The sequence below is a fragment of the Zea mays genome, chromosome 8 (assembly GCF_902167145.1).
Source record: "Zea mays cultivar B73 chromosome 8, Zm-B73-REFERENCE-NAM-5.0, whole genome shotgun sequence".
Lineage (NCBI taxonomy): Eukaryota > Viridiplantae > Streptophyta > Magnoliopsida > Poales > Poaceae > Zea > Zea mays.
Window position 1 is genome coordinate 101,416,736 of NC_050103.1, and position 11,649 is coordinate 101,428,384.

Genomic DNA, 11,649 nt, shown 5'->3' on the forward strand with positions numbered 1-11,649 from the left:
AAACGTAGCAGGTACCGTACCATGCAGTGCAGGAGCTAATGGATTTGCTCACATCCGAGCTGTGAAAACTGAAAAGCTTCATCGCCACTGGAACTCTCCCAAGAGAACGAACGAAAGGGCCAATGTTTCTACGACTTCACACACGAGTAAACCGAAGGTTGAAGTGCCGATGCCTTGAAAGCTAAGATAACAATTCTACAATTCCGATGCACAATTTAAAACTGAAAGGAGGCTCTTCAGTTTCTAGTCAGTTAGAATCACAATTCCGTTCAGCTCTGGATGCTCGCACACCTGAACGCTCCAGTCTGTTTGTAGCCACTCATCATATCTGCCTCAAACAAGCATGAGAACCCAGCAAAAGGTGAAGACCACCATGGCCGCACCAAAAGGTGAGCTCTGCCTGGATTTTCAGGTTTTATTTAAAATATTACCTGAGAACCCAGCAACACAACCCCACCACCACCACACAAAAAAAATGATGCATTTAGACAAATAACAAGAGTAGAATAAACCCTTCCAATGCAACACTACTACACTTCCACCGATGATGCTTAACAACGAACAGGCGAACCCATTTAAAGCCGTGGATCTACCATCGACCAAGTAACCTTCACACAAATCGTAGCGTCACCTAAAGTGAGTACGAATTCGTGTCCACCGTTCCATCTAGGAGTAACTTCAACGCCTGTAGAGACACCAGCAGCGGTCGTTGCGAAAATTTTCAGCTTGTCCATCACAGAGACCGATACAACAGGTCGCATCAATTGAATCAAACCATGACATTTATCACCTCCTACTTGGCTATCAAACAGCACAATCCTCCTCTTGCTTCTGGTGGTGTGGGCAGTCATTGCTCCATAGAATTCCCCCTGTGTAACTTCAGCTGCAACAGTTGCCTCCACCGCACATTCCACAACGTCATATGTCACATCCACAGTACTGAGCCTGGTAGCAAGAGATACTGTTTCAGGCTCACATTTGTCAAACACTTGATTGCCTGGGATCCTCACGATCCCCTTACTGAATTGTTTGCAATGCCCTTGACGATCCTTGACCCAGAGATCAGTCTGAACATAATCAGCATCGTACCACAATGCAAGTCCCCGTTTTGGGCCAGTCAAGATCAATGATTCTTCCTGCATGTGAAAAAGGTGTAAAATGACAGGCTAGTGGCATGCGTACATATTTTCCTAGAAAAAGATGTTTCAGATCAATGTTATGGTAGAATCGAGTAGACAAAGGCAGTGTGGTATTTGATGGATTGGTAGGATGGTTTTCAAGATTCTTTTAGGCGTATAAAACTTTTCCTATTACAGTGTACCCTGCTTTGGGTGGGCTAGGAGCTGCTACCATAGCTCTAAAATATTCAGTGATTTTATACTAGGGTTTCACAAATGTCGAGGACATATTGCATAGTAACGAAAGTGCTTCTGCTCCAACTACCTGATAGCTAACTCAAATAGCAGCTGCAAAGGTAGTTACAATTGCCCTCTGCAAGGACTCTGACCTTTTAGACAGGCTATATGCTCTAAGTCTTATGATTGGAGCTGCTGCTGGAACTGTTTTGGAGGGCGTCGGTAGCTTATTTAATAATTTCAACTTTACTGAGGGTAATGTTGTCGTTGCACTGCCACAAGCCTAGGCTCTGGTTTGCTTTGCAACTCACTTTTCCTGATGCGATAAGTAATGATGTGCACTATCTCTATTTTTCTGTAGGTCAGAATGGCTGCTACACTAGCTTCAGTCTATTCATTCCCATTGACTTCAATATTGCTTCTCTTTGAGCTGACGAAGGATTACATGATTTTGCTTTCTTTCATGGTAAGTGTTAAATGTCAGTGCAGCCTTACTATATTTTTGTGCAGCTGCTATTCATGTGTCGTCCTTGTATACGTATGCATTTCTTAAAGACACCATTAATTTTGTTCATAGATATTACCAAGCAATTAACAATCTATGCCCTACCTAATTCTCCATGTTAATTTCAGTGCAGAAGATATAGATAACTAACACATGTACTTTTCCCCATTTTCTATTAATTGTACACCGATTTATGTGGATTTTAACCTTTTTTTTTACTGATTCCACATATCGGTCCATTGCATGGAGACATCACAACTTCACTTTCCAAAAGTCATCACTCCGAGGAAAACATGTATGCTTAACACATTTCCTGTTTGTTTTTCTAAATATGCACCTTTTAATTTGTATATTTGCTAGCCATGATGTAAATAATAGTAAATTAACCTTAAATTCATCTATTACACACAATAGAGTTATCAGCCTCTATTATGTTGTCCTTAAGATCATTAATCTGAAACTTAGAATGTTGACATCTAGATTGCTGATGCTGCTACATTTGTAGACTTAATTGTTCTACTACCGTGGACAATTGTTTGTTTAGATATATCCACATATGCTTTGCTCCATATATCTAAAACAACACGCTTTTAAATGTGTTCAGCATTGATCGAAGACTCGCGCTAGGCGCGAGCAAGTTACTAGTATAAATCAATTGCAGGTCAAGAGTATATAGATCTTAGCCTCCCTCCCTCTCCCTTTGCATACAGTCATACATATGAAAAAAAAGGAGAGCTAGCTAGCAACCTGAAATAACAGGAATGATGCGATTAGGGAGGGAGGGAAGGAAGAAGTTGTAGGTACGTACATTAGAGCTGATGAGTTGGCAATGGTCATTATCTCGGCGGAAGAGGTAAACACACTTGTAGTCGATGCAGTCCCTGGCAACAACGGTGCCATAGACTTGGATGGGGAAGTCGATATCCGAGCATGCAATCTTGACAGATAGGATGTTTATCGACGCACAATTCACACACATCTTGTCTTGCCAGGGTCTGTTGGTAAATCTCATCGGACCAACGGGCGCTGTGAGGAAGCACATGTAATGAACTAATGATATATGTATAATGGAACCAATAAGCAGGAACAAATCACACATGCTGACATGCAGTCAAGAACATGAGTCAGTTAAGAATTACTGTGACTGCCTGAGGAACTTACACTCCTCTGTGTGGTCGAAGGTGTAGATGTTGCCGACACAGCAGATACTGTTGAGGTATTCGCCACCCTGCTTGACATCGAAGTCGATGATGCGTGCCAGACCTTCACACTCGCGGGCGCCGCTCATGTCCCCCTGGTCCTGGAGTTGACGCGCCTTCTGCAGCTTCTCCTCCCTCAGCCTCTCCGCCTCCGCCGCCCGGTCGGCCTCGGTCATGCCGGAGAGATCTAGAGGCCTCTTCAGGTTGGCGAGGCGCGAGTACTCGCGCGTCAAGGCCTGTCGGCGCGTCGTCAAGCGGAGCAGGAACTCGTCGGCTGCTGCTCCAAGCTCCTCTCTGGCGAGAATCCTGTCATCTGTTGCGTCCTCGAATAGCAACCGCAGACAGGTCATGCGCTCCTCCAACTCCTGCGCCTCTTGCCGCGTGTGCGTCGTCCTCTTGTCTGCCTCCTCCGGCGGCATCAACCAAGGCAACGCCTCTGCTGATCGGTCGAACTCGCTCATGCCTGAGAGATCCAGATCCAACTTGGCAGATGCGAGGCGCAACCACTCCTGCAACAAGGACCGTCGCTGCTCCTCGCCGAATCGGCTGCCAGCGACAAGCCTTGCGGCCGCAATTTTGTCCCTGAGAGAGTCCAGGCGCTCCTCCAACTCCTGCGCCTCTGGTGGCCCCGTCCGCCTCCTCTTTGTCTCCTCCAACTCCTGCGCCTCTGGTGGCCCCGTCCACCTCCTCTTTTCCTCCGCCGATGTCTCCCCCTCCGCCATGATCGATCGTTCCACGATGAACACCCCGAAACGCCTTTGCTGAACAAGGGGGAAAAGCCGATCTAGGTCTTGAGCTTTTATGATGAATTTATATGGAGAGAAGACTCAAAGGACACATAGAGACCTAGATCGGCTGCCAGCACGCTGAGTACCTTGACATCGAGTCACTAGAGACCTGGCAGCCTGGTGCTGGCGGCTGGCGCTGGACCTCCGCGCGCTGCCAGCCTGGCAGTAGTGCTGGCCGCTGGGTCCTGGGTGTGGCCGCGTGGGGCAGGGCGGCGCTGGTGGTGCTGGAGCTGGACTGCTGGGTGTGGGATTGCCGGAGCCGGATTGGGGACACGGCGACAGGGATTGGGGAATGGGGACAGGGCGGCCGCCACGACGAGAACAGACGGGTGGGTTTGCTGAGACCGAGCTAGGGTTAAGAGCAAATCCAACAGTCTCCTAAACAATTGTTCCCAAAAACTATGTATTAGGGGTTCCGCTAAAAACCTTTTTCCCTAAAATCTTATCTTCGCACAGCAGTTCCATAATAATTTACTCCCCAATACTTTAAACTTGTGACACGTCATCAATTATGGGACTATCTTCTACCCACCGTCAAGAGTCCTTCATACTAATTGCCTGCCAAAACATGGGATTCTGGGAGCTCCTCTGGCACATGTAAGACTAGCAAGCCGGTGATTCAGAGCAAAGCTTGCGACGCGTTCAAATTACATTCTGATGTTCATAGGAGTGGAAATGTAGGAGTCGTATACTTTGTAGAAACCGACTGCATCATAAAAATAAGTTGCCAACTAGCATATATTATGATGTTCACGGTACATGGAATGAAAGAAACAACGGCGACATCATATATATGCTATGCAGGAATTAAGCACACGATCATGCATAAAAATAAGCTAGCAACTGGCATGCACGCCAATGCCATCACTAAAAGCAAGCTTCCACTCTGAATATGAACATCAAATCTATGTCAGCACTTCATAGGGTAGGGTCCTTCATGCTGATTGACTGCTAACACATGGGGCACAGGAGCTCCTCTGGCACTTTTAGGATCAATCACGATGGTCAGAAGTAGTATCAAGACAAGTAAACAGGCAATTAAGAGCAGAGCTTGCGAGAGATTCAGATTTACGCCTGCACATCGCGTTCAGCACTGATCGATAGAACAGCTGCACAGTGCATCGCATTCAGCTCTGATCGTAGCGACAGAACAAACACGGAGAAACAGAAACAATAAGAAGCAATCACAGTCAGGTAGGTTGAGCGAGTCTACTCCTCAGCACTCGAGGATGCACTGGAGGTGGAACTCGTGCTTGCAGCTGGTCTCCTCTCAGCAGGGGCACGTACCTGTACCACAGAGGGGTCGCTGGAGGTGAAGGCCTCGAGAGTCGAGACAGATGTTGCAAGCGTCAACGTGGTCGTCCTGGACGCCGCCCTCCACAAAAGGTCGTCCCATCTGCACGGCTGCCCGTCTTTCCACCACCAGCTACTGGATGCGCACGAAGGGGAAAGAAGTCGCGGGAAGCTACTGGATGCGCGTGCTCGAGTGGATTGGGGAAATGTTTGCCTCACCAATATATGCGGGACGCGTCGATGTGGATGCGGGACGCTGTAAAATTACGGAGAAGATTAGGAGTCTGTTGGAGGCGAGAAAATGACAGTCCAATGCGAAAAAGTTTTTTTTCGGGTTGGTTTACAGTATTTGTTGGAGTTGCTCTAAGACTGTCTCCAGCAGCGTCCCCTAAATTCCGTCCCCTAAAAGAATATTCTTTGTCCTTTACAGAACACTCTAAAAGATTCTGTCCTCTATATATTCTCAGTCTCCAGCAGCGTCCCCTAAATTCGGTCCCCTAAAGCTACAGTGTTAACAGATTCTCTTTTTCCATTTCTTTTTCAGTTTTCTTTGTTTTCTTCCCAATTCACGCTACAGAAATGATGCGTCAAAAAGTGTATTTATTAATTTTTAAATTAATAAATTCGAATTGTCAATATTAATTACCATTGCCTGTTGTGTTCTGTGTAACTGTTGTCGATAAAGCGTCGCATAGTATTTTATCAGTACGAAAATATGTTTTCAAATTGACAAGCTTCCACCATAAGCCAGAACTCTTCTTCGAGAAGCCATGGACTTGCTTCCCCTGCACGGCAACCGGATGGCTTCTCTCCGAAGCGTACCTCCTTTATAAATACCGAGTGAGCCTTGCATACTTCACTCAACCTTGCCTTTACAAATTCCACAACAATGAACCCGTACTTAGAATCGAATTTTCTTGTTAGGTTGATGGAAGAAATGGAAGAGGAAGAAGAAGAATTGGAGTTAGCGAGGCACATGCTCAATAGGAGGCGGCGTGCACGCAACAAGCGTCGTCATGGTGGTTCCATTCCAGGGCGTGTTAGGATTTATCGTGATCACATGAGCGGCGATGCAAGAATCCGAGCGGACTACTTTGGAGCGCAACCGGTGTACACGGATGCTCAATTTCATAGGAGGTATTTCAAATGCCCACATTCATTTTTCCATGTACATAACTTCATGACCCCTATTATGATACATTAATTTTATGGTAGGTTTCGTATGCGTCGCCATGTGTTTGAGCGCCTTGTTGATGTTGTGCAACAAGTGGATCCATACTTTATTCAGCGTCCAAACTGTGCGGGTGAGATTGGTCTTTTTGCTCTACAGAAAGTTGTTGCTGCTGTTCGAATCCTTGCTTACAGTATTCCGGCTGATGCCGTTGACGAATACGTACGCATTGGTGAATCCACGGCTCATGAGGCATTGAAACACTTTTGCACGGCCGTCCAAACCGTGTTTGCTCCATACTATCTCCGTGCACCCAATGCAGAAGATATCGCACGCCTTCTCCAAGTTGGCGAGTCACGTGGGTTTCCTGGTATGCTTGGTAGTGTTGATTGCATGCATTGGGAGTGGCGTAACTGCCCAAGTTCATGGAAGGGCATGTTTACAGGGCGCGGTAAACATCCTACCATGATCTTGGAAGCTGTTGCGTCGTATGACCTGTGGATATGACATGCATATTTTGGACTGCCAGGTAACTGCAACGACATAAACGTTCTCCACCGTTCAAACCTATTCCAAAGGCATCTGAGCGGTGACACACCTCATGTTTCATTCACTGTGAATGGTCACACGTACGATATGGGATATTACCTAGCAGACGGGGTTTACCCTGACTGGCCCGCATTTGTGAAGACAATCCATAATCCGTACGACGTTAGAACGCAACACTTTGCCACAATTCAAGAGTCTGCTCGAAAGGATATTGAACGAGCTTTCGGTGTACTCCAGAAGCGATGGGGTGTGGTGCATGGCCCTGCTTACGGTTGGAGTCCTGAACACATTGGGGACATCATGAAAACTTGCATAATATTGCACAACATGATAGTAGAAGACGAAGGTCCATTGGCTTTGAACACAACTTTTGAAAACATCGGAGTGGTGGCTGACACAAGTCAAGGTTCAATGGAAGAGCGCAACGAGTTCGTCACTCAAAGGTACAACCAACTCAAAGACCGCAACAAATACACTCAGCTTCAGGTTGATCTTATCCACCACCACTAGGCGCGACTTGGATCCGGAGTTGCATAGGAAGCAATGAAACAAGTTGTGTCATGTCTGTTCTTGTGTCAAGTTTGTTAGTTTATCTTCTTGTAGTGTCGAACTGGCTGTTGTCTAAAGTGTCTATCGTAGTGCCTCATGTAACTGCTCCTTCAATTCAATAACATGAAGTACTACTGTCATGCAAACCAAATAAGTACAGCATTCTCACACTTATTCAAACCAAATAGTTCAAAACATATAGTAAAAACATTCTGGTACAAACCATGACAAATAGTTCAAAACAAATAGTTGAAAACAAATAGTTCGAACAAGTACTAAAACATTCTGGTACAAACCAGATTTGGGTCTGATGACAATAACCTCACACAAACAAGTCCGAGTATGCCTCATTCAGAAATGATTAACAAACAAATTCATTAACTGACCATCACTGGGTAGATGAAGTTGACCCAGTAACCCTAGCCAATATCTCTTGTTGCTTGGCTTCATAGTACTTGCGGAGAAGAGGGTTACATTTGCTCAGATCCATGCTTAAGATCATGATCTCCTCTTCCTTGTCCTCCTTTAGTTTCTGCCTTTCCAGCCTTAATTTCTCTAGGTTCAACTTCTTCTTTTCTAGGAGCAGTTTTTGCCTCTCATTTTTGTTCATTGAATCCAATTTCTTTTCCTCAGTTGTAACAGTTGTTTTCTACACAGAAAGGCGCTCCAAAGAAAGATCTCCCATGTGTGTCATGAACTTAGAATCTGATGAAGATGTGTCCACAGATTTAGTCCTCTTTGCCTTTTCCTTCGAAGAATCTCGATCCAGTGGCCTCTTCGATGTGAAGCTAGATGGTACAGATTCTTCTGCATCCACATCGACAGTGTTAGAATGGGTGGGATTAGCGTTGCCATGCTGATTTTGTTGCCCCATGTGGTTGTTCATCCATTTTGGTTGGTCCTTAAGTATGGCCCAACAATGTAAAAAGTGGAAAGGCTTCTTCTCAATAGCTGCAAACCTAGAGGCTGTCAGTGATGTCTGCGAGAAAACAAATGGTTACAGCAGGAACATACTTGTAAATACCTACAATACTTATGTGAAATTGTTACATTACAGATGTACCTTGTCTGCATCAGTGAGTCCACTTGGATTCTGTCGGAGGACTGTCATCATGTAACCAGCAAAAGTGGAACACTGTGTTTTGATAGTATCCCATCTACTCATCAAAGATTTTGTGGACCTTTCGGGCAATGTTCCTCGTCTAGAGTTGTATGCTTCAGTAATTCGACTCCAAAATCCTTGACGTTTCTGCCCTGTGTTAATAATGGGATTGCAACTGACAGCAAGCCAAGCATGGCATACCCTAGTGTCCTCATCAGTAGTGAAGTTTGCTAGCTTTGTTCTTTGAGTTGGCTTTTTAGGAACAGCTGGTGTTCTTGAGCCCTCGGCTTGCCCATCAACTGGAAATTCAGAATGTTGAGTTCCCATAGGCTGCTCGTCAATCTGGCTAAGGAAGCTTCCATATTGAGACATCACCTGGTGCCAATCACTCCCCATTCTATGCAACAGAGGCAGATCAAACATGATATAAATGAACAGAACTGAACATGTAACATGATATAAATTAACGCAAACATACTCCAACATAACTGAATAATAACTGTACTAGCTGAAATGGTTTCAGGTTACATAGACCAGAACATTAAAATCCCACAAAAGCATGATCATACCAACCAACCCTGGCACCTTTCCTAGTTTTCGTCATACAGACGTGGTTACCGTACATGCTACAATACTTCTACTGAAGTTAAACCTAGACACTAGTAGGGATATGTGTCGTCGGTTGAGTAGTCACGACCATCGTCGTAGCCCACAAGGTCTTCATAGTTAATTGGTGACTCTTCGTCTATCAGTAGCTCGTCTTCTGAACCATCTTCTATCAGAAGCTCCTCTACTGCTTCCTCTTGGCGTCGATTTTCGTTTACTTGACAGTTAGACATATTTTCTACCTCCCACTGAGTTTGCACTGCTACGTCTTCAAGATCCTTGGCGAGGTCGTCAATCTCAACTAGTGCTCGGTTCAATTCGTCCAACAAAGGTGAGTTGAAAGGCTGAAGGCTGATTTGACGACATCAACGATGTCACAACTACGCTTTTGAACAACTCTGAGCAGAGTAGCCAGTGCTGTACGGAGCTTTTCGTTCTCCGATTCCATGGCTACATCAAACACAGTGTTCTATTAGTTAACACCGCCTACAAATTAACTATCTTATACAAACTAGTGCATATAAGGGATTCCAAACTATGGCTACACAATTGAAATGAACCCTAATAAAACCATGAATGTACATTCCAACTCGCAGTACAATAAAAACAACAGAAATCAGGGACAACACAGTCTGGCCACATCCAATCTCTATGTAATTTTCTGCAAACAATTGTCTTAAATGTGAACCTATTTTGAATTTGAAGTTACTGACCATGTTGACATAAAAAGCCTCATGATCTGGGAAACCCGACAAAACTACAAGAGATTCATGGATGAATTTCAAGTTGGTTAATTTGAATGCTCCGGATCTGGGAGAAAAAACACCCCAAACCCGAAATGCCTTGCCCCGAATTGGGTATAAATTAATGAATCCGGACACAACAACAAGGGATTCATGGATGAAATTCAAGTTCATGAATTTTAATGCTCGGGATCTGGGAGAAAACACCCCGCAAACCCTAATGCCTTGCCCCAAATATAGAGAATACAAATTACGGTAATGAATCAGTAGTATACGCAATGGATTTGTGTAGATCGTACCTCGGTCTTCGCGGATCTGGCTCGGTGGAGCGAATGGAAGAGGAAGACGACGGCGACGATGAGCTTCGCTTCCTTTTGCCGGCAACCTTGGACGAAGTCGGCGGTCGATGAAGCCGTTTGCCGATGGAGACTCTCCAGCAACGAGCTGGGGGAACCTCGCTTGGAACTTCGATTGCGGTGGGTCGTGCCTCGTCGGTTGCAAGTGCTGCGAGCTCTACGCTGCCAGACCCGCCACCGCACGCCCGCTTCTCGCCCACCTGCCTCGATGCCAGCGGCGAAGCACGCCGGATCGAGGGCTCGGCCCCGGTAGATGCAGTTACCAGCGGGGGTAGCAGGAGGCGGAAGTTTCCTCGCGGCGGCTGGTGGAGGAGTAGCGCGGATAGTGCACTCTTGGAGGCCTCCACATTTAGGGTGTATGCCACATCCTCTAAAATCTAGAGGACGCTTTAGAGTTCCTTGTTGGAGGCGTAGGGGACCTGACCATCCCCTACATTTATCGGACAGGACCCTTTACAGGACCTTGTTGGAGGTAGCCTAACCGCGGGAGCAAAGAGATCACCGCGTTGCTCCACATCATCAGAAAAAAAATTTCACCATCCGATCACTCTCGCTTCGAGACGCTTCGCGTTAGGAATCTCTACTACTTATTGAGGCGGTAAGGGTAGCCTGTCGTTCTGCCTTTTTTCATTTTTTGTTTTGTCCTCATCCCTGTTATGGCTCAAAAAATGAAATCTGTAAGAATTGTGAATCAAACTCAAGACCTGCTGCTAGATTAGAGACAACATATCCACCACACCATGTCTTATTTTAATGTTATAGTAGAAGATATAAGAGTTATTAAGGCTGTAAGGGTAGCCTGCCTCTCACTGTTCTGCCACCAACTGTGGCCTCCCTCCCGCGTGACAAAAATATGCATGCCTCTCGCTGTTCTGCCACCAGCCGTGGCCTCCCTCCCACGCGGCAAAAATATGTGGCGAGCAGGAATCGAACTGTGACCGATTCAGTAGAGAAGCACACGCTTAACCAAGCCAACTACAGTTGTTTTGTGTTACATGGTGGTCATTTATTTTATTTTTATAGCCGAACGTTGGCTTCAATCCAGGCAAGAATTTTACTTGCTCCTCGGGTAGGTTGAAACCCACTCGTGTTTCTTTTAGCGAAAACAGTGGGGGAAAATCCTATCGAGTATAAAGATAAATTATAGAGAAAAGAACAATATAAAGGGCAAGAGGTCCAATGTCGCTCCACTCTTATTGCAGCAGTGGCTTTTGAAGTACTTTTTAATGTTCATATTACCCTTCTTTGTCATAGTTAATATACTCCTGTTTTGGGATGAACTCCTGTTTTATAAACTGGAGCAACTCTTTGTGGGTTTGATAACTAACACCAGTCGTATTTTCTTGCAACATATTTAGTCTTTTATATTTTACTTATGATGAAGCTCAAGTATAATAAAACTGGCAGAGAGAATGACTGCTTGCCTAGAGTTG

General features: G+C 45.4%; 1 protein-coding gene across 2 annotated transcripts; it reads right to left on the reverse strand.

Annotated features, from left to right (window-relative positions):
- Positions 1 to 211: 211 nt before the first annotated feature.
- On the reverse strand, positions 212 to 4,283 carry LOC109941441 (uncharacterized). 2 transcript variants are annotated; one of them, XM_020542403.3, is made up of 4 exons: positions 3,934 to 4,283; positions 3,022 to 3,820; positions 2,669 to 2,886; positions 215 to 1,136 (listed from the first exon to the last, which is right to left on the reverse strand). In XM_020542403.3, the coding sequence occupies exons 2-4, from the start codon at positions 3,779 to 3,781 to the stop codon at positions 576 to 578; spliced, it is 1,539 nt and encodes a 512-aa protein (XP_020397992.1). In that variant the 5' UTR covers positions 3,782 to 3,820; positions 3,934 to 4,283; the 3' UTR covers positions 215 to 575. The 2 variants fall into 2 exon arrangements, with proteins under 2 accessions (XP_020397991.1, XP_020397992.1); XM_020542402.3 differs by having other exon boundaries at positions 212 to 1,136; positions 3,022 to 4,222.
- Between the last annotated feature and the right edge of the window lie 7,366 nt (positions 4,284 to 11,649).